General features: G+C 31.7%; 3 protein-coding genes and 1 non-coding gene across 4 annotated transcripts; 1 reads left to right on the plus strand and 3 right to left on the minus strand.

Annotated features, from left to right (window-relative positions):
• Positions 1–6,921: 6,921 nt before the first annotated feature.
• Positions 6,922–7,075, minus strand: LOC112941243 (U1 spliceosomal RNA). The gene has a single exon (XR_011220384.1). It is a non-coding gene; the product is annotated as a U1 spliceosomal RNA (small nuclear RNA).
• A 592-nt stretch (positions 7,076–7,667) lies between these two features.
• Positions 7,668–8,997, plus strand: LOC101247204 (trihelix transcription factor ASR3-like). The gene is made up of 2 exons (XM_019213146.3): positions 7,668–8,448; positions 8,600–8,997. The coding sequence occupies exons 1-2, from the start codon at positions 7,734–7,736 to the stop codon at positions 8,884–8,886; spliced, it is 1,002 nt and encodes a 333-aa protein (XP_019068691.1). The 5' UTR covers positions 7,668–7,733; the 3' UTR covers positions 8,887–8,997.
• A 613-nt stretch (positions 8,998–9,610) lies between these two features.
• Positions 9,611–11,567, minus strand: LOC101267302 (magnesium protoporphyrin IX methyltransferase, chloroplastic). Its single transcript, XM_004235797.5, has 2 exons — positions 10,918–11,567; positions 9,611–10,227 (listed from the first exon to the last, which is right to left on the minus strand). The coding sequence occupies exons 1-2, from the start codon at positions 11,491–11,493 to the stop codon at positions 9,820–9,822; spliced, it is 984 nt and encodes a 327-aa protein (XP_004235845.2). The 5' UTR covers positions 11,494–11,567; the 3' UTR covers positions 9,611–9,819.
• A 705-nt stretch (positions 11,568–12,272) lies between these two features.
• On the minus strand, positions 12,273–18,305 carry LOC101267011 (mRNA cap guanine-N7 methyltransferase 1-like). The gene is made up of 14 exons (XM_004235796.5): positions 18,181–18,305; positions 17,858–18,001; positions 16,988–17,127; positions 16,847–16,915; positions 16,671–16,742; positions 15,874–15,975; positions 15,564–15,620; positions 14,775–14,913; positions 14,324–14,388; positions 14,169–14,219; positions 13,973–14,035; positions 13,406–13,529; positions 13,217–13,278; positions 12,273–12,734 (listed from the first exon to the last, which is right to left on the minus strand). Exons 2-14 carry the CDS (start codon positions 17,934–17,936, stop codon positions 12,636–12,638), a joined length of 1,122 nt encoding a protein of 373 aa, XP_004235844.1. The 5' UTR covers positions 17,937–18,001; positions 18,181–18,305; the 3' UTR covers positions 12,273–12,635.
• Positions 18,306–19,468: the final 1,163 nt, after the last annotated feature.

Consider the following 19,468-nt stretch of genomic DNA (forward strand, 5'->3'; position numbering starts at 1 on the left):
CTCACTCCATGTAAATTTACTTCTATCATATTATTTTAAGATATATCATAATATTTATCTAGTTTATAAAAGTAATGTATAATTAATCATTTGTTATAAATACATTGAATTAGTAGATAGTCCATAAAATTAATACATGAACAATCATTCATATTCATTATGATATACGAATCTTTTTGAATAAGAATGTATCTATTTATTATGATACTTAATATGGTGAGCTTTAGAGTGATTTCTCACTCTATAAATAAAATTATTTATTCACTATTGTAGTATATACGTATGAAACTTATATATATTTGAATAAGAAGAAAGTATTCTCTTAATCTACTTGTCTTGTCTTCTTCTTATAATCTTGATTTTATAACATCATTCTATATTTATTTATTTATTAATATTTAAAGAACTTAAATTTAATATGAGTTATTTGATAAAATTTATTATTTATGGATTTTTTAAAGCTTAATTCTTATGTCAAATCAACTAACGGAGGATTATTATTGGATAGATAAAATAATTTTAAAAACCATGTTATATGATTGATTTGGCATATTTTAATACTTTAAGAGTATAAAATAAAAAAATTGTTCTTAGATTGATCTTGAATATATAGAATTAATATGAATTTTTATTTGCTTTTTTGGTCTCTTGTAAGAAATTTTAGTAGGAGTATGTATCACGTGGTGTGATGAATTTATGTTTATAATTAGAGAAAAAGCCATAAAATTAATATTAAAATTGTCACGAATTTTAAAAAAAAACACGTTAACTTTTCAATCAATCTATTATCTTAATAAATAATTTTGAGCAGATATAATTATATTATTTTTAGTCCATCTTAAAGAATAGTGTGTACTCTTTCAAAGAGAGTGAACATTCTAAAATAACTAATATAATTTTATTTTTATAAATATTTCGTTATAAAATATATTTTTTTATTTTCATATTATTTTAATTTTTTTCCTTTTTATTTTTTCTCTTTCTTTATTCTTTCTTTTCAAAAATTCACTATCATCTCCTTTCATTGAAGCTCCTTACTTTCAATGTCATCATTTTTATCACAATTTCACATTCCTTTTTTATTATTATTACTATTAGTTTTACTCTTTTTAATTTTAAAATTTTATCTAAATATTCTATTACATTTCTAACAATTCGATAAACTCATTAGATTTCAGGATAATTAGGAAGTATCATATAGTTTTTTTATATTCGATTTCAATTAAGTTCTTTCAATTTTTGAGAAATTAATTGATTCTTTTAGAATTATCATTTTTAATTTTGAATTTATATGAAAATGAGTAATTAATGATACCTTCAAAATTTCAAATTTTCTTTAAAAATAATTAATTTTGTCATCAATAATTCAATAAAATCTTAATAATAGTATGAATTTTATAAAAGAAATTTGATCGGAGTAGGAGAAGAAAAAGAAAAGAAAAAAAAAATGAAAGTGGATTTCAATTTGACATGGGGGGGTGAGAGGTGAAGAAAAAAAAATGGAGGGATGAATCACTTGAAAGTGGGAGGTTGAAAATGAAATGAAATTTAAGATATGTCAAAATTAAAATTCAAAAAGTAAGAGACAGAGAGAGAAATAAATAAAGAAAAAGATAAAGGAAAATTTTAAAATGAAAAAGATATATATTTTTAATTAAATTAACACGTGTCATGTAATTATTGGTATGTGAATTCGCTTGCTTTTTAAAATTTGAAGCGAAAAATGATAAAAATAATATTTATTCAAAATTGTTTAATGGGTAATAAGACAGTCGTAAAGTTAATGTGTCTTTATAAAAATTCGAGACAACTTCAATGGTGATTTTATGTTTTTTCTCTTATAATTATCTATATTACCTTAAAAGCATAAACTCCAAATTTAAATGTTAAATTATTATAATATACTAACTTAGCTTGTGACTTTTTCAATGAGTTGTGACTTTTTTCAAAGGGTTGTAATTTTTTCTAATAAGTTGTGACTTTTTCAATAAGTTGTGATTTTTTCAAAAAGCTGCGTCTTTTTCAATAAGTTGTGACTTTTCCAAAGAGTTGTTTCTTTTTCATTAAGTTGTAACTTTTCTCAAGTGTTGTGATTTCTTGGAAAGGTCGTGATTTTCATATAAGACACAAAAAATATTTGTTCATAACTATCCTTTCTTACTATAAATATAGGGACTTTCTCTAATTTTCCAACCATAATTTTTTCTCTTCTTCTACTCTTCTTTTTCTTGTATTTTAAAATTTTTTGTGTAATTTATTGTCGTTGAGTGATTTCAACGTTTAGTGGAATATGAGGTACCATTATTCTAATGAATTAAATCGTTCTAACCTAAGATGTTATATTACATAACCTCGAGATTTGAGAAAAAATAATTTAATTTTAATGATATAATAATTATTTTTTTGCTTAATATATACATTCATGTAATGCTCCAATATATGAAGTTAGCATGATGTAGCCTAAATTCATTTGTTTTTGTTAACAATTCTTCTGTGATTTAGATATATGATTCTGAATAACTTTTTCCATAATTTAGAGAATTGTCAAAATTTGTTGTTGATGCTCAAGACGAAAAAATGACTTTATTTATCAATGTCACTTATGTGATTTAGACTTCCAAAAAGTTTGTTTCAAAGTATTACTACTATATAAACTTTCCCTATTGTTTTACTTATTTACTATCAATATTTTAGTATTTTAGACGAAAAAAGTTCATGTAACTTGTAATATTTCACGTTGAAGTTAGTATTAGTTTAATTTTTATTGTTTATTAAATAGTTAATTTTATGAGATAAATAGTTTCATTAATGCAAATATACATTTATATTTAGGTATGTATTTTAATTTAAACTAAAGTATTATATATGTCACAAATGTATTATCAAATTCACGAGATCTTCTAAATTGAACATATATTATTCTAATATGTTCTGAGGTTTTTTTTAAACATAAAAATGTGAATATATAAAATGCAGTTGTTCCCTTCACATGTTCATATGACATCTAAACACCATTCGACAATACACATGCAAAGAACATCGAGTTAGATGACAATAAATATACAAAATAAATATTCTATATAAGGTAATATTAGTAAGATAAGACTAAACATGATTCAACCTCGTCAAATTGAAATAAATATATACATAATTGTATTTAATTAATACAAATTTTCATTGATAATGTACATAGTTTTGTGTGAATGAGAGATATATATATATGTCGATCCACATTGAACATTCACAAAAGAATTTGCAATATTATTTTTTCTCAATCTTATTATTCAAATATCCGCTTAAATAAATAATACTATTTACTACATCATATATTTTTGAAATTGATAATCACGTGCGACGCACGCGACAAATATATAGTAGACTCACGTGCAAATATATATTCTTGGGACTCACGTGCAATGCACGTGTAGAGAACTAGTTATTATATAAGAAGGAAGAGTTGTGATGAGTATAAAAGTTTTTCTTTTGATTAATTAGATTGAACCGATATGATAATTTTTATTTAATTTATTAATATTTGATTTAAATAGATGCGATATGTTGTTTCGACAGTTGTGTAATTATATTGATTTTTTTAACGTGTCACGTTATTTAACACGAAATATTAAGGAAGGCATTTCAAATATAATGATCAACTTACTTAGTTTTATTTTATTAAAGATTTTAAAAATAAATAATTAATGTTGATTTCTTTTTTATTATTAAGGTGACGAAGAATCAAATCACCACTATATATAGTAGACTAAACCTTGAGGGATTGTGGTTTATTTTCTACCAATGAGTCTGTCCCTTCACCGCTGACATGTGACCAACGCTTAGATTCAATTATACCTCAACATTTTTCACTGGTTCTCACTGTTGCTGAGCAACTTTTGGATATCAAATAAATCTTTTCATAAGGTAATTTTTATATGACCGAATTCCCTTTTTTGCTTTTTCACATTTTAAGTGTAATTTCTATTTTACGTATGATCGTCTCTAAGAAGATTGATTGAAGTAAACTTTTCTTTTGATCAATGGATTAAAGTTAGATTTTTCTTTAATTAATCGAGTAAAAGTAGATCCATTTTTTGATCAATCGAGTCGTTGTAGATTTTTTTAATCAATTGAGTTAAAGTAGATCCTTCTTTTGATAACCGAATTAAAAATAATTGTGTTTATAAACACATCGATATAAATAAAGATCAATCGAATTGAAGTAGATTTTCTATCAATCAATAAAAAAAACAACACACACACACACACATATATATATAAGAAGGAAGAGTTGTGATGAGTATAAAAGTTTTTCTTTTGATTAATTAGATTGAACTGATATGATAATTTTAATTTAATTTATTAATATTTGATTTAAATAGATGCGATATGTTATTTCGACAGTTGTGTAATTATATTAATTTCTTTTTAACGTGTCACGCTATTTAACACGTAAGATTAAGCTTGGCATTTCAAATATAATGATCAACTTACTTAGTTTTATTTTATTAAAGATTTTAAAAATAAATAATTAATGTTGATTTCTTTTTTATTATTAAGGTGACGAAGAATCAAATCACCACTATATATAGTAGACTAAACCTTGAGGGATTGTGGTTTATTTTCTACCATTGAGTCTCTCCCTTCACCGCTGACATGTGACCAACGCTTAGATTCAACTATACCTCAACATTTTTTACTGGTTTCGCTGTTGCTGAGCAACTTTTGGATATCAAATAAATCTTTTCATAAGGTAATTTTTATATGACCGAATTCCCTTTTTTGCTTTTTCACATTTTAAGTGTAATTTCTATTTTACGTATGATCGTCTCTAAGAAGATTGATTGAAGTAAAATTTTCTTTTGATCAATGGATTGAAGTTAGATTTTTCTTTAATTAATCGAGTAAAAATAGATTCATTTTTTGATCAATCGAGTCGAAGTAGTTTTTTTAATCAATTGAGTTAAAGTAGATTCTTCTTTTGATAACCGAATTAAAAATAATTGTGTTTAGAAACACATCGATATAAATAAAGATCAATCGAATTGAAGTAGATTTTCTTTTCTATCAATAAAAAAAAGCAGCATATATATATATATATATATATATATATATATATATATATATATATTCTTGGTCTCACGTGCAAAGCACGTGTCGATAACTAGTTATTATATAAGAAGGAAGAGTTGAGATGAGAATAAAAGTTTTTCTTTTGATTAATGACATTGAACTGATATGATAATTTTTAATAGATTTATTAATATTTAATTTATATAGACGCGATATGTTATTTTGATACGTGTAATTATATTGACTCATTTTCAACGTGTCATATTATTTAATATGTAATATTAAAGTATGCATTTAAAAAATAATCAACTTACTCAGTTTTATTTTATTAAAGATTTTTAAAATAGATATTTAATATTGAATTATTTTTTATTATTAAGGGACGAATAATCAAAGCATCACTATATATAGTAGGCTAAACCTTAAGGGATTGTGGTTTATTTTCTACCAATGAGTCTCTCCCTTCAGTGCCGCCATGTGACCAACACTTAGATCCAACTATACCTCAACATTTTTTACTGGTCCCGCTGTTGCTGAGTAACTTTTGGATATCAAACGAATCTTTTCATAAGGTAATTTTGATATGTCTGAATTTCCTTTTTTGCTTGTTCACATTTTAAGCGTAATTTCTATTTTATGTATGATTGTCTCTAAGAACATCAATTAAAGTAAATTTGTCTTTTGATCAATGGATTAAAGTTAGATTTTTCTTTAATTAATCGAGTTAAAATAGATCCGTTTTTTAATCAATCAAATCGAAGTACATTTTTTTAAATCAATCGAATTAAAGTAGATCCTTCTTTTGATAACCAAATTAAAAATAATTGTGTCTAAAAACACATCGATATAAATTAAGATCAATCGAATTGAAATAGATTTTTCTTTCTATCAGTTGAGTTTACGGAAAATTCATTTTTTATCAAAGATCAAATTGAAGTTTTTTTTAAAAAAAAAATCAATCAATTTAAAGTAAATCCTTTTTAAACACAGCTATAAAAATTAGGATCAATTGAATTAAAGTAGATTTTCTTTTCTATCAATCTAAATGCAAGTAGATATCAATCAAGTTTATGGTAAATTCATTTTTTTTTATCAAAGATCATATTGAAGTATATTTTTTTAATCAATAAATCCTTTTTAAACACATCGATAGAAATTAAGATCCATCGAATTGAAGTAGATTTTCTTTTTTATCAATTGAAATAAAAGTAGATATCGAGTTTGTAGTAATTCATTTTTGATCAAAGATGAAGTTAAAGTACATTTTTTCTTTTTTTTTAATCAGTCTAATTTTCCGTTTTAGATTTAATGCATTTCACATTTAAATGTTCATTTACAGTAATAATAATTTTATATTAAATGTGTCATTTTCAATTTTATATGGGATGCTATTTGATATCATTTGCGTCACTACCTATGATTAGTTTGGTTACATAAATTCTTAGTAATGAAACCATTTTTTCGTCATTCAATCTTATCAGTCCATTTTAGTCAGGGTTGGCCTAACAAAGTCCAATTAGTGGGCCCATTTTAAGGAATTGAGGCCCAATATAAGTAGGCCCAACAAAGTCCAATGAGTGGGCCCATTTTAAGGAATTGAGGCCCAACAAAGTCCAATGAATGGACCCATTTTAAAGAATTGAGGCCCAATATAAGTAGGCCCAACAAAGTCCAATGAGTAGGCCCATTTTAAGGAATTGAGGCCCAATATAAGTAGGCCCAACAAAATCCAATGAGTGGGCCCATTTTAATGAATTGAGGCTCAATATAAGTAGGCCGAACAAAGTCCAATGAGTGGGCCCATTATAAGGAATTGAGGCCCAAGTAAGCCCAAAAGTTTAATTTGAGGTTTGGTAGGGGCCGCGCGAACGCTGACCCCCTCCAAATAATACGACATAGGTTCGGCCACTTAAGGCCGACCTTAGGCGGGCACCCCTCCAAAGTGCAATGGAGGTCACCAAGGCCATGGGCCGGCCTTAATGATCGCCCATTGACCCCGGGCTAATATGCCTAACATTGTTCCTTTCCTTTATTTTTATATTACTCCATCGCTTTCCCTTTTCCTCAGCCGATGTGGGACAGTATTCACTTTACTCACTTTCATTTTTGCACTCTTTCTCAACACAATTTTATATATAGTAGCTAAGTAAAAACATCAAAATACTTGTCACGTTTGATTTCTCGAAGCTAAATTGAATTAGACTAATGTTGAGGTGGCAAGGATATTTGGACAGAGGGGGTAACATTTTGAATCTTTTTGAGAAATATTTTCAATCACACAAGGGAAGTGTCTTCAGTTATATCAATCCCACTTTATTAGGTAAACTTAATGTATTTAGTAGAGCATCAGTTACTTGTAAATTTTAATAGAGCACTAGTATTTGGTCACTCTCCCTTTACAGAAATGGCAATATCTTCAATGACAGAATCAAGCAAAGCTGTATAGTTAGGCATTTGCAATTAGACAGCATAAATGTACTTAAAGAAAAATCTGAAAAATTAAGAAAAGACTTTAAGATTCAATTGCCTAAAGAAAGAATACATGCCTCTCTTTGGAAGTCAATCACCAATCAACTTGGTAAAAAAAAGAACAAGTAATGTAAAGACTATCCACAAAGATCTTTATATTGTCTTCTTGATTGATTGGCCTTTGCAGAAAAACTTCAATGAGTACATTAGGCTCAACAGAGATGAATGAGAACGCTGCAACGTTAGCTGATGGACAGCAGCAGAAAATGACTGAAGAAGGCAAAAGTAAGACACCAAGACACTCGCGATGGACTAGGCAAGAGACACTTGTTCTCATACAAGGGAAAAAGATTGCTGAGGAAAGAGCTCATAGGGGGCGTAAATCCACTTCTGTTTTTGGATCAGACAAGCCGGAACCCAAATGGGACTCGGTATCTTCTTACTGCAGACAGCATGGAGCAGATAGAGGACCTGTTCAATGTAGAAAACGTTGGAGCAACATGATCAGTGATTTCAAGAAAATTAAAACATGGGAGACACAGGCATATGGAAGCAGTGAATCTTATTGGATTATCAGTAACGATCTCAGGCGAGAGAAAAGGCTACCAGGTTCTTTTGACAGAGAAGTCTACAATGTCTTGGATGGGAAGGAATTCACAGCAGAAGCGTACCAACTAGCTCTGGTAACCATAACCACAGATGAAAAACTTGACTATGGTGTAGAAACAGTTGAAGAAGAGGAAGCGGAAGAGGGAGAGGAAGAGAATGACAATGTTTCTCATACCGGGGAATATACTATGGAAGATGATGTTATGCATCCAGCAGCGGAGGAAGTTGGAAGCAGCCCACTGAAGGAACACATCGTCATAGACAAAAAAGCTAAGTCCATTCCCTCTCCAGTGCCGAGATCAGGTATACGTCCTTCAAAAACTTGCTGTTTTTTCAACCAAAACCTCAACACAGAAGTTAGCTAACTTTTATCATCAGAACATATCTGTGATTAGTTGAACGCTACACCGATAAGATTGAAACAGTAAAGTACATTCCTCTGTATTGTTCTCAGGTACAGCTGAAGGAGAACAGCCTGGACCGGATTTCTGGAATAGCCCCATGTACAAAGACAGATTGAAGAAAAGAAGACTATCACCAGATGGTTGTATTGATAGTAATCTGGGATATAAACTGCTGAAAACTCTGGAGAGAAACACCAACATTCTTCATTCACAACTTGATGCTCAAATGGAAAATCGTCAACGGGAGATGGAGCAGCAGAAGGAACAAACTAATAGCTTGATTGCTGTTCTCAATAAGGTAGCTGATGCAGTAGCAAGAGTTGCTGATAAGATGTAATGCAGTTACCTTGATTTATTTTTGTTTTAGATGAACTAAGAAGTAGATTTTGAATGTTTATCGACTATCATTGCTCTTGACAGTGATTATGATGTCTGGTTAGTTGGTGAAACTTGGTTCTGAAACTTCACATCTTTTTGACAACCATAAGATTTTATTTACATCTGCTTTCAACTATGAATGACAGTCTCTTCAGTGATGAATTTAACTAGCAGCAGTCTATCTGAAAAACTGATGATGATGACATGAAAAGCAAACACTTAGCAAGAGAATAGCGTATAATTCTTTGCTTTTTCTTCCTTTTAGGTTGTATTAGAAATAAACAAGATGAATGATATGCCATAAGAAAGGTTGAGTGGTCCTCAATTAAACCATTAGAAACTCACAGAAATGTATCCGTTTCTTTAAATTAAATCATAGGGGGAGAGGCTATGTTTGTAAAGCTTCACTAGAGAATTCACAGGTTCAACCTCATCTCTAAATTGGATTACTTGATAATGAATTCTACTCTGTTAACTCCAATTTATATGACATTATCTCCATTTTTATACCAAATGCTTAACGCCATTCCATTAATAACACTATCTTATAACTTTCATGACTTCAAGAAAATGAAGGAATGGATTTCACAACAATCAAGAATATTTTAGGAAAAAACATGGCGGAGCTGCTGGCAGGAAACCACAAAAGTTAAGGATGAAAATGAATGAATCAAAGCCACCCATGATGTTTAAATTTACATTTCATAATATATTAATAATATCGACAAAATTTTTCCAAGTCAGAAGCAGAATTCAGATACATTGTGAACTATTATACAAGTTAGAAACTGAGGAGTGAAAGAACGTATTCATAATAAACACTCAACGGACTTTCTAATATCTAACCAGCAGTGAAGAAACATTGCCAAACAAATGAGATTGCCTTTCAATCTTAAGCAGGGACAGCTTCAATAAGCTTTGCAAAGTAAAATTGTGTGGCGATCAAGCCTCTCTTCTTTATCTTCCATCCAGCTTTTTGCAGTGCCCTCTCCACATCAGCCTCTGCATGTAGATATGCTCGTGTAGCCTTTGAAGGTCCAGGGAACAACTCTCCAATCCTTTTTAACAAATCATAATAAAATGTTTTCGGTGCAAAGCTCAGGATCAAACGGTTCTCAGCCAATGATGCAAGATGAGCAATCATACCATCAGCCTTACTTTGTGGGTAATGTATCATAACATCTAAGCAAACCACAGTGTCATACTTCCCATCCAAACTCTCCAAGTCCTTCACTTCAAATTTCGGCATTACTGGTGCCAGGGATTGGTCATCTTTACTCTTGAACAACTCCTCTTGCGCCTTCATTAAGATTAAGAAGTATTGTTCAGTTCTCAACTCCAAAAAAGCCATAATCTTAGTACCAATTACATTCAAAAAACAAGTTTCTTTCATTAAGACAAATCAAGGGCTCGTTTTGAAATCTAAGATACACTCAAAAGCTGCCGATGAAAAGAAAAGGTACAGGCTAAGATATTGCATTTCCCACGCTGTAACAAATTTCTTATTCCACCACTACTCAAACTGTGATGCAGCAGCATAGGCAGGTCCAACTTTTTGAACCTTCGACTCAAACTACTTCCTATGTCCAAATTTACGTAGCACGATTTTCTTTCAGGCCTGTCCCAATTCACCTTTCTAGATTTAGAAGCAATTTAATTTTGAACTTTCTGTTTACTCTTTTACTCACAAGTTTAGTTTTTTTTCCTCTTAAACTTGATAACCAGTCAAAAAATGAGACGGAGGGAGTATTATTTTTAAATATATATGAAAACTTTCTAACATTATTGGAGTACTTATACTTGCTTGAGTCGGGGTCTATCGGAAACATCATCACTATCTTTGAGATATGGGTAAGTTCTACAGTACATTCTACCACCCCTACAACATTTTGGGGGACTATATCTACCCATCCACAAACATAAAATTTTGAATCTGCAACAATTATCTAACAAATAAGCTCGGGAAAAAAAAATATTGCACAAAGATCACCTGTTTTTGGGCTTCAGCTACCATGGAAGCTGAAATATCACTAGCTGATACAATGGCACCTTCTTTAGCTAATGGAATCGACAAACAACCGGTCCCACAACCGGCGTCACATACAGTAACTCCCTGTAGAGATCCCTCTTCCGTCAACATTTTCATCACATTCTCAACCGTTTTTGAATGTCCCAATCTTATATCCAACTGCACTTTATTCACATCATCCGTATCACCATATATCTTCTTCCACCTCTGGAACCCATTGTTATTGAAATACTCCCTCACCACCTCCTTATCACCGCCTCCGACCTCCTCCGCCTGAAGTTGCCGACGGCGCTCGGGGTCGGCGAGCGAGAGAATAGCAGCAAGTGCCGCCACTGAACTACCTCCAAGTACGGCGAGAGTCTTACCGTCCAACGAACCGGTGACGGCGGAGATGTCGGTAGCGGTGGAGAGCGGCGGAATGGCGCAGACGGTGAGGTTCCGGCGGTTGTTTGGCTTTGTGCTTTTTGGATGATTGAGTTGGGGATTAGGGTTTAAGGTGAAGTTGACCGGAGAAAACAACGGCGACGAGAAAGCCATAATAGTTGGAGTTGAGTTCGAGCTAAATTTGGTGGTGGCCGGAAGGTAGTTGATGATAGTGTGTAATCTCGCGGGATAAGGATATGATTCGTTGCCATTCGTTACCGTTGGGTCCCACCAACCTTCTAAAAATATTAATATTACCCGCACTTGGTGTCTACACCAATTTAATAGAAGTAAAATTTTATCAACACTTAATGTATACGTGTATATCAACGTATCTAAATTAATTGATTATCTAAACTTAATTTACTTCACCCCATTTTATAAACTAATCGATTTGAAATATATATTAATCGATTTCAAAACTAATGTGTCTTCAAATAAGGCTTTAAAAGTTAAAAAAAAAAAAGTTGTTTAGCTTTTAAACGATATATACTTTTGTTTAAGTTTAATCAAACACCTTAATTTTCTAAAATAAACTCCCTAAATAACTATTTTTGGCTTCTTTGCTCAACCAATCACACTACTAATAGAGTTCAAATTATATGTTGTTACTATCACTGCATAAACAAATTTTATACTATAAAAAAACAAGCCTTCTTAAAATATAAAATTTATAATTTTTTTTACTTCTATTTGTGAGAATTTGTTCTTAAAGAAATCTTCAAGTTACTTAATTAAACTACATAATTTAATAGAAAAAATTATTAAACTTGAGGATTAGATAATTTTTTAACGTATATAAATAAAAGATAGAGCGAGGGGGCGTTTAGTTCTCATAATTTGTGGGGATTATAATGTGGTAATTAATACTGTAATAAATAGATTGTTATATAGTGATTAATAATGAAGATATTGCTATTGTAACGATAATTGTTAAACAATAATTTACTTTAAGTGCAATTTTATCTTTAAAACAGAAACTTTTGCCTATTTTCATTCTCTTAATTTATAATGCTACATAAAATTTACAAGGTGCAAGTGGACACACATTGCACTGGCTTCTTTTAACTACTATATATGCTGGAGCTTTATAGCAAGTTGAAATTTGTAACAAATGGTTAAGGCCAAAACTATCTATAGTTTTTGTTCTGCAAAATTGATTAGCACCTCGATTTATCGACTCGAAAAAGGGCACACTATGTTGACTTGTTCCTCTTCATTTCAGATATTGCTTCATAAGCCATGGCAGGAAGACACTATACTGTACCATTAACATTCTCGATATCGTCTTTAGTCAAATGCATCTTGCCTTTGTCTCGTCTAGGATTTCTCTGGGTTTGATCTGGTTGCCCTCTCTGCAAAATGAACAAGATTTTAGCCAACATCACAATTACTATATTTGTCATTGTTAAGTTTGACAACATTTTGGTGCCTAACATTGAACCTAGACTATGACAGCAGAAGCAGAGCTAAGAGAACAATTTACGAGTTTGTTAGAACCCAGAAACATTGGTCTACACACTGTAGTTGTCTTAAATCCATTTAATATGTACGAATTATTAATTTAGAACTCAATCATTTGAAAGAGCTCGAATTCTAAACCCATAAGCTTCAAATGAGCAACCCGGTTGTGCCTTACATGTGGTCTACAAGCTACATGTAATCTTTCTTCCCAACGAGCTCTAGGACACCTCTGTGTGACTTGGTTAAAGGGATAAGGGTTCGTTTACCGGGACATGCTGTTATGGATGCGGGTCAAGGCCCCCTAGTTCCGTTCACGGATTATTGTTTAAGAAAACAATGGTAATATTAGAACATGAATTAGGTATGTGATTACCTTTCTCAGAACAAATGTCAAATAAAGGTAGGCTACCTCCCATTCATCTGGTGATAGAGTACCTGTTGTTAGCAACACAAGTCAGAACACAAGCTAGGGGAAACATATAAATAAGGCATCAAATATCACAACATTACTTCCAATGAAACATCAAAGCGTGAAATTCAGCAACCAGAGAACTAAGCTTACTTCGGTCTTGGTTCCCATCACCTAATGCACCGAGCCTCCTCATTAGTTCAATGAATTCTGGTTTCTTCATGTATTCATCTATAAATATGTGGTTATTCTTCACAAAAACTAGCTCAAAGTCATACTGCATTTAACAAAAGAGAAAAAAAAACTGTCAGAACAAACCTAAAAGGTGAGAGAGAGCTGCATGTCATGGTATTCCTGGATGCTAACAATGATATGTCTTCCTAAGTGGCAATCCATTAGATATCAATAACTATGCCTCATATAGCACACAAAATATATCTCCGACTTACTATAAGGATTTGTGTGATATGTAATATACTATCCTTAATTTGTGATTCATAACTAGCATCACTCATAATCAAGAAAAATCCACCAACTCAATATGACATACCATGGTCCGATTTAAAGAGAAAAATGTATTAGTTCCAAAAAGGAACTTATAAACCTATGGTTTCCCGTCTATGTTTAAGGAAAAGGGATCTACATAAAGTCAGAAAGCAAATGCTCTGTAGGGTCAGAATATATACAAACTATAAACAGGGGGCAAAGACACTTAAATACCTCTTCAGCCAATTCCTTGAAGATGTGGAAAGGGACGATCCATTCGGGGCAGTCAACGGCATCCTACAACCCAAATGGAAGCTAAAATTTATGATTTGCAACAAAAATGAACAAGAACACATGATCACTACAAATCATTAGCAATAAGCTTAAAAGATGCAGCAAAGATCTATAGGAAGGTACATGGTGTACACACCTCCAGATGGAATTTGTATTTGATGCCAAAAGGATTTGAAGATTTAAATTTCTGCAACAAAATAAGATCTTAGTAACAATAATACAAAGGCACATAATAGAGAATAATACATAAATTTCTGTACAAAATTATTAGAAAATGATGGCACAAGTTACCTTCTCTGAAAATTCTTCATCAAAGCGTATCCAGTAGACACTATTACCAAAGGTCAGCCCTTCAGCTGCAGTTTCACAGAGGAAAGGGACCATATATCAACAGATCTTTAAGACTGTACAAGAACACTGCATAACACATTTCAAAAAATTTGCAATGACACCATCACTCCACTAGTTTGAGCAATGGATACGAGATCATACAAGTTAACAATATTAGAGTAATTAACAAAGTGCTTGGAGGAATTTCAATGTGACTTATTCCATGATGTAAAAGGTATATACACTAGGTTCTAATCAAAGGGAAAATCCAGGAGATGTTACTGAACTTCAGCAACTTCTCTTTTAATTGAAAAGCTAGAGATGAGGGTGAACATACATCACAAAGACATCACAGTTTCATATTTATAGGTTCAACAGGGACAAGCAAATCAGAACTGAGCAAAAGTTAAACCTTCTCTTAGCTTCTTGATGATGACATTGGCATCTGGCATTGTTCCAATAAATATTCCTCCAGGTCGAAGTAAAGCTGAGACATTGGCCAGCGCACGGCGTGCACGTGCCTCAGTAGACCATGAATAATGCATAGCAAACTGCAAATTTTCAAGTTTCTTTGTTTACAAACTATGAGAGTCCAAAGTCCACCCAAGACAAGCATAATTGACAGGATAAAGTGCTGTCACCTCTCCAGCTACTATGCAGAGGCATCCAATTAGAAGAACACTGTACATTCAATATTTCCTCAACCTCTACGTTCCTAAGGTTTTTCCTTTTCAAATTCAAGAAAGATGTGGATTATACTAATAGGAAAAGCTTCTGAGTACACTTGTTAATTTTCAAGGATCATCGGAAAAATAACAAGGATGCAAGACAACCAAGATAGCACAAAGGAAGCATCTAATATAACCCGGAAGCAGAACATAAAAGCTTGAGAAGAGATATTTACAAGGGAAACAACATATCCAAAACACCTCAAATTTTCTTGTACCATGAGAAGTTGTCTTATATAGCGGTTCAACTCATAGAAGCATGTATTTCTATTGGCTAAGGGATATCAGAGAAGAAGTTTAATTAAGCCAGAAGACAGCTAGATGGTACAACAGATTTCTAAGGGAAAATAATATTTGTAGTCACTGAGAACGAAGTCCCAAACTATAGAACAGAGTCTAAAACAATGTATTTTATTTTACACCCTGAAGAACAAAGTTTGCTATATTATACGAAATGCAGGATACTGACATACCTGACAGCTACAAACATCAAAAGGTGCATCATCTGCTAAAATCCGGTCCAGACGAACCTGAAAATCACCACACAAAAGATATCAGTAGTGTCATTGCCCACGATTTTCCAATAAAAGCACAAAGCAATTTGGTATATCAGTAATTTAAGCAAATGCTGATAATCACTATACAGAAGGTCCTAGTACGTCTAGGAAATGATACATCCAACATTCCTGATGTTTACGAAAGGAAAGAAAGCAACAAAAGCTATGAAATTTCAGTTCAACCTGCAAAAGCGGGCTAATTTGATCATATGGTTAGCTGATTTACCTCATAACAATCTCCACACATAAGTCTGGCAGGAAATGAGAACTTTTTGCGGCGCTGGTGGTGATCTGCATCACCATTGTAGCGGGTTCGGCAGTCTTCTATCTTTACATGATTCAATGATAATATCAGAAGTTAGGCTAGCACTCAAAAGCCGTAGAAATAAATCGCAAGACCTAAAATACAAGAATTTAACAAAAAATATATAAAGAAATAACCTTCTAAACGATGAATTTTCGTTCCGTAAATAAAGGAAGAAACCTAACATGTAATCTACCAAATGGGAATCTCATTTCAGAAATGAAAGAATCTCATATGCCTGGGTAAAATTTAAGAAAAGTTCTGTGACCTTCAAGTAAATAAACCAGATTAACCTCCAACTAAAAGGCAAAAACTACAATTTGATCAATATTTAAGTTTTCCCATATTCAGCATTTATTAAAAATTCAATAAAAAATTAATCCATGAAGATAGTTCTGCCACAGACCAATGCTCAACCCCCGTCTTGCAAGAAAAATTATTTGCAGGGAAATATTCATTAGTCACGAGTCCATCTCATAGGATTATCTATAGGTAAGACATCTTTCCAGATTATAAGTGATCAAATAACAGATGGCATGTTTTCTAGGAAGTCTTATGAATAGTTCAAGAAAATATAAATAGCTCACTGAAAGAAATCTAACTTGCAGCATGTAAACATATGACACTTAAGACTAACTCAACCCAAAAGCTAATGAGGGAGAGTTTGCACAAACCCATATAAGCAGACCACTAGTTATATTCATCCAGGATGAACTTACCGAACCATCAGCAATATCAATGCCAACATAATATCCAACTTTTGCTTTATCCCATTTAATGAGATCACCTCCCTGGTGCAAGCAGAAAGATATTGAAAATTAGATGCATGTGTACTTGTTTCTTAACCTATAACTTTTATCAAGTAATACCAAATAATACAATATGCAAGAAATACCTTCCCGCAAGCAAGATCAAGAACTGCATCCCCTCTTTTAGCATAGAGTTGAATCAAGACACTCTTGATCTAAAACGCCAGAAAACCTCAGTAGCAATAAACTGTGGACAATAACCATGCCTATGGATAAAGAAGACATACCCAGTTGTTAAGTTTCTTTAAGTGGATGATAGGACTTGCTTCACGCTCTTCAAGAGTTTGGTTGGTCCTTGCACTGTAATGATCAGCCACCTTCCTAGCAAAGATTTTTGTGCTCTCATCTTCCAGAAAATGATTGTCACCTGACACCAGGTCAAACTTTAAATCAAACCCCACTAAAAAATCAGCTTTTTAACTTCTTTTATCCTAAAGGTAACAACTTCCTAAAGTTTTGCATCACAACTTTAGTCTTTAGGGCATAATACATTGTTCCTAGCAGTTAAAAACTACCCTACAAGGTAAAGAAAATTGTGGCATTCCACCAATTGTAGCAAAATACTTTGGCAGCTAAAATAACAGTAAAGATTATTACTACTAATGTAACAATGAAGAAAGACAACAAATTCATGTATATAGAACTAATAAAATCAAATGAGGTTTCTATTAAAAGAATTTTATGAGAACATTCTCTTCTAGGTTATGCATAAAAATAGTAAATTCACTAACTTTTTGGGTACTAATCAACAGTGAGTACACATATGATGTATCCATATCTACACAAATAAATGGAAATAATCAAAATTGAGATTTGTCCTACAAAGAAAATATGAGAAAACCACCTTCTGGGTTGTGCTGCAATAAAAGTAAAGTTTCTAACTTTGGATTGACTGTAGTGTTCGGACCAGCTTACGCACTTCTAAACTATTTCATCAGGTACTATTACTTTACACAGGCTGCCAGCACAGTGAATAACACCAAATACTCTAGCTTTATTAGGGATTAATTCAAGAATGTACAATTAATTATGTTGTATAAAAAAAAATAAGCATCAACTAAAATTGATTTGTGTTGAAATTAAAAGGAGAAAATTACCTTCAGGGTTGTGCTTAACTTTGGATTGAGGAGGTCCAACAGAACTTGAAGATGGAGACTCTGAGTAATCTCGCTTCATGATTGAAAATCAAGATTCAACAACACCTATCTGATGATTTTGACAAATCTGACAATTACAGCGGCCTAACAAAAAAAAATAATCCCAAATTAACCATCCATGAACAGTGAATTTTTTTTTGAGAAAAAAATAAAAGTTATTAGGGTTTATCTGAATTTTCTATCTTATTTTAATTCTATTAAAATAGTGTTTTAATTTTCAACTTTATCAAAATTTAAAAAAAGTTCACTCACAATTTACTCACAATTTGTTTTTTTCTTCTTCTTCTTCAATTTCTTTCGTCCCCAGTTTTACTAACAGCAGCGTTTCTTTAGCGTACTTTAATGATTTTTTGATTTATTGTATGTCCATTTAAGTATGAGTAAAAAAATAGTTACTCCTGAATAAATTATTAAAGAGAAATTTATAAATAATTTTTGTAATGTCATTCTTTCAAGTGTTGTTGTGACATTTTAATATTAATAAAAGTATATTATATGTCACATTATATATCATGTTATGTCTATTTGATGAACGTTACATCTGTACCTCTTTACTCTCATCGATTGTGGAAGAAAGTGGTTATTAGTTTTTGTAACTTATGTAACTACCGACTCTTCATTTAATTCATTATTCAATAATTTATGTTTTGTAACTTATGTAACATTTGAGTCATTCATTTGACAAATTTAGTACCCAGTATCTCTTATTCATTGCAAGGAATAATTCGTCAACTATAAATAGTGTAGTCTTCATTTGCGTTGAGATGGAAAGAAGAAACAAGAGAAGTACAAGAAAATATAGAGTGAAAAAGAAGAGTAATATTATATTGAGGATAGTGTCGTGAAAGAGAGAGTTGAGACATAGAAAATATTCTAAGTTATCAACTATATTCACTATGCAAAAGAGAGTATTATATATTGAAGGAAAATGTTCTTTTTGTGGAGCTTTGGACTATTCAACTAATCCAGAGTCGTTTGAGTTATACACTATTGTTGGGGCTGTTGTATCCTGGAGGGACAAGTCAAAAGCTATACTACTGGATCGGTGTAAATTATGTCACTGTGGGCTTGAATCTCCTTAAAGTGAGCGAGATATCCGTGTCTAAGCCTAAAGATTAATGTATTCATTTTTGTTTATTTTATTTCAACTGTAATATTTTTATATTTGTGGTATATTACATCGACATTAAGTAGTTATATAATTACTAGTAAGAGCAAAGTTTAATTTTTTAAGATATAATTAGTATAATAAACATCTAAAATAAATAATTTTTTGAGCGGAGATATACCGATTTGATTCAAGCTAATTTCAAGAAATCTGCCTCGATTTAGGACTCGACCCAAGTCTCGATCTTGACCGAGGATCTAATGCTCGACTTTCGCCATCTTAGGATCTAACATAGAAGCCTGACCTAACCCCAACCTTGAACCAACACAAGACCCAACCTTGAATGGACACATGACCAAAATTTATTCATGACCCAAGACTTGATCCGAATACACCAAATTAAGGATAAATGTCTAGGTCATGTTGTGTCTCGAATTTAAGTA

Source organism: Solanum lycopersicum, chromosome 3, assembly GCF_036512215.1.
Source record: "Solanum lycopersicum chromosome 3, SLM_r2.1".
NCBI lineage: Eukaryota > Viridiplantae > Streptophyta > Magnoliopsida > Solanales > Solanaceae > Solanum > Solanum lycopersicum.

What these genes read in the sequence shown, in the direction of transcription:
- LOC101247204 (XM_019213146.3), top strand. Translation starts at nt 7,734, where the DNA reads ATGAGTACATTAGGCTCAACAGAGATGAATGAGAACGCTGCAACGTTA. An exon ending in CTCTCCAGTGCCGAGATCAG is followed by an intron (nt 8,449 to 8,599) that starts GTATACGTCCTT and finishes TATTGTTCTCAG; the next exon opens with GTACAGCTGAAGGAGAACAG.
- LOC101267302 (XM_004235797.5), bottom strand. Translation starts at nt 11,493, where the DNA reads ATGGCTTTCTCGTCGCCGTTGTTTTCTCCGGTCAACTTCACCTTAAAC. An exon ending in TAGCTGAAGCCCAAAAACAG is followed by an intron (nt 10,228 to 10,917) that starts GTGATCTTTGTG and finishes ATCTTAATGAAG; the next exon opens with GCGCAAGAGGAGTTGTTCAA.
- LOC101267011 (XM_004235796.5), bottom strand. Translation starts at nt 17,936, where the DNA reads ATGAAGCGAGATTACTCAGAGTCTCCATCTTCAAGTTCTGTTGGACCT. An exon ending in TAAAGAAACTTAACAACTGG is followed by an intron (nt 16,916 to 16,987) that starts GTATGTCTTCTT and finishes CTGGCGTTTTAG; the next exon opens with ATCAAGAGTGTCTTGATTCA. An exon ending in ATGAAGAATTTTCAGAGAAG is followed by an intron (nt 14,220 to 14,323) that starts GTAACTTGTGCC and finishes ATTTTGTTGCAG; the next exon opens with AAATTTAAATCTTCAAATCC.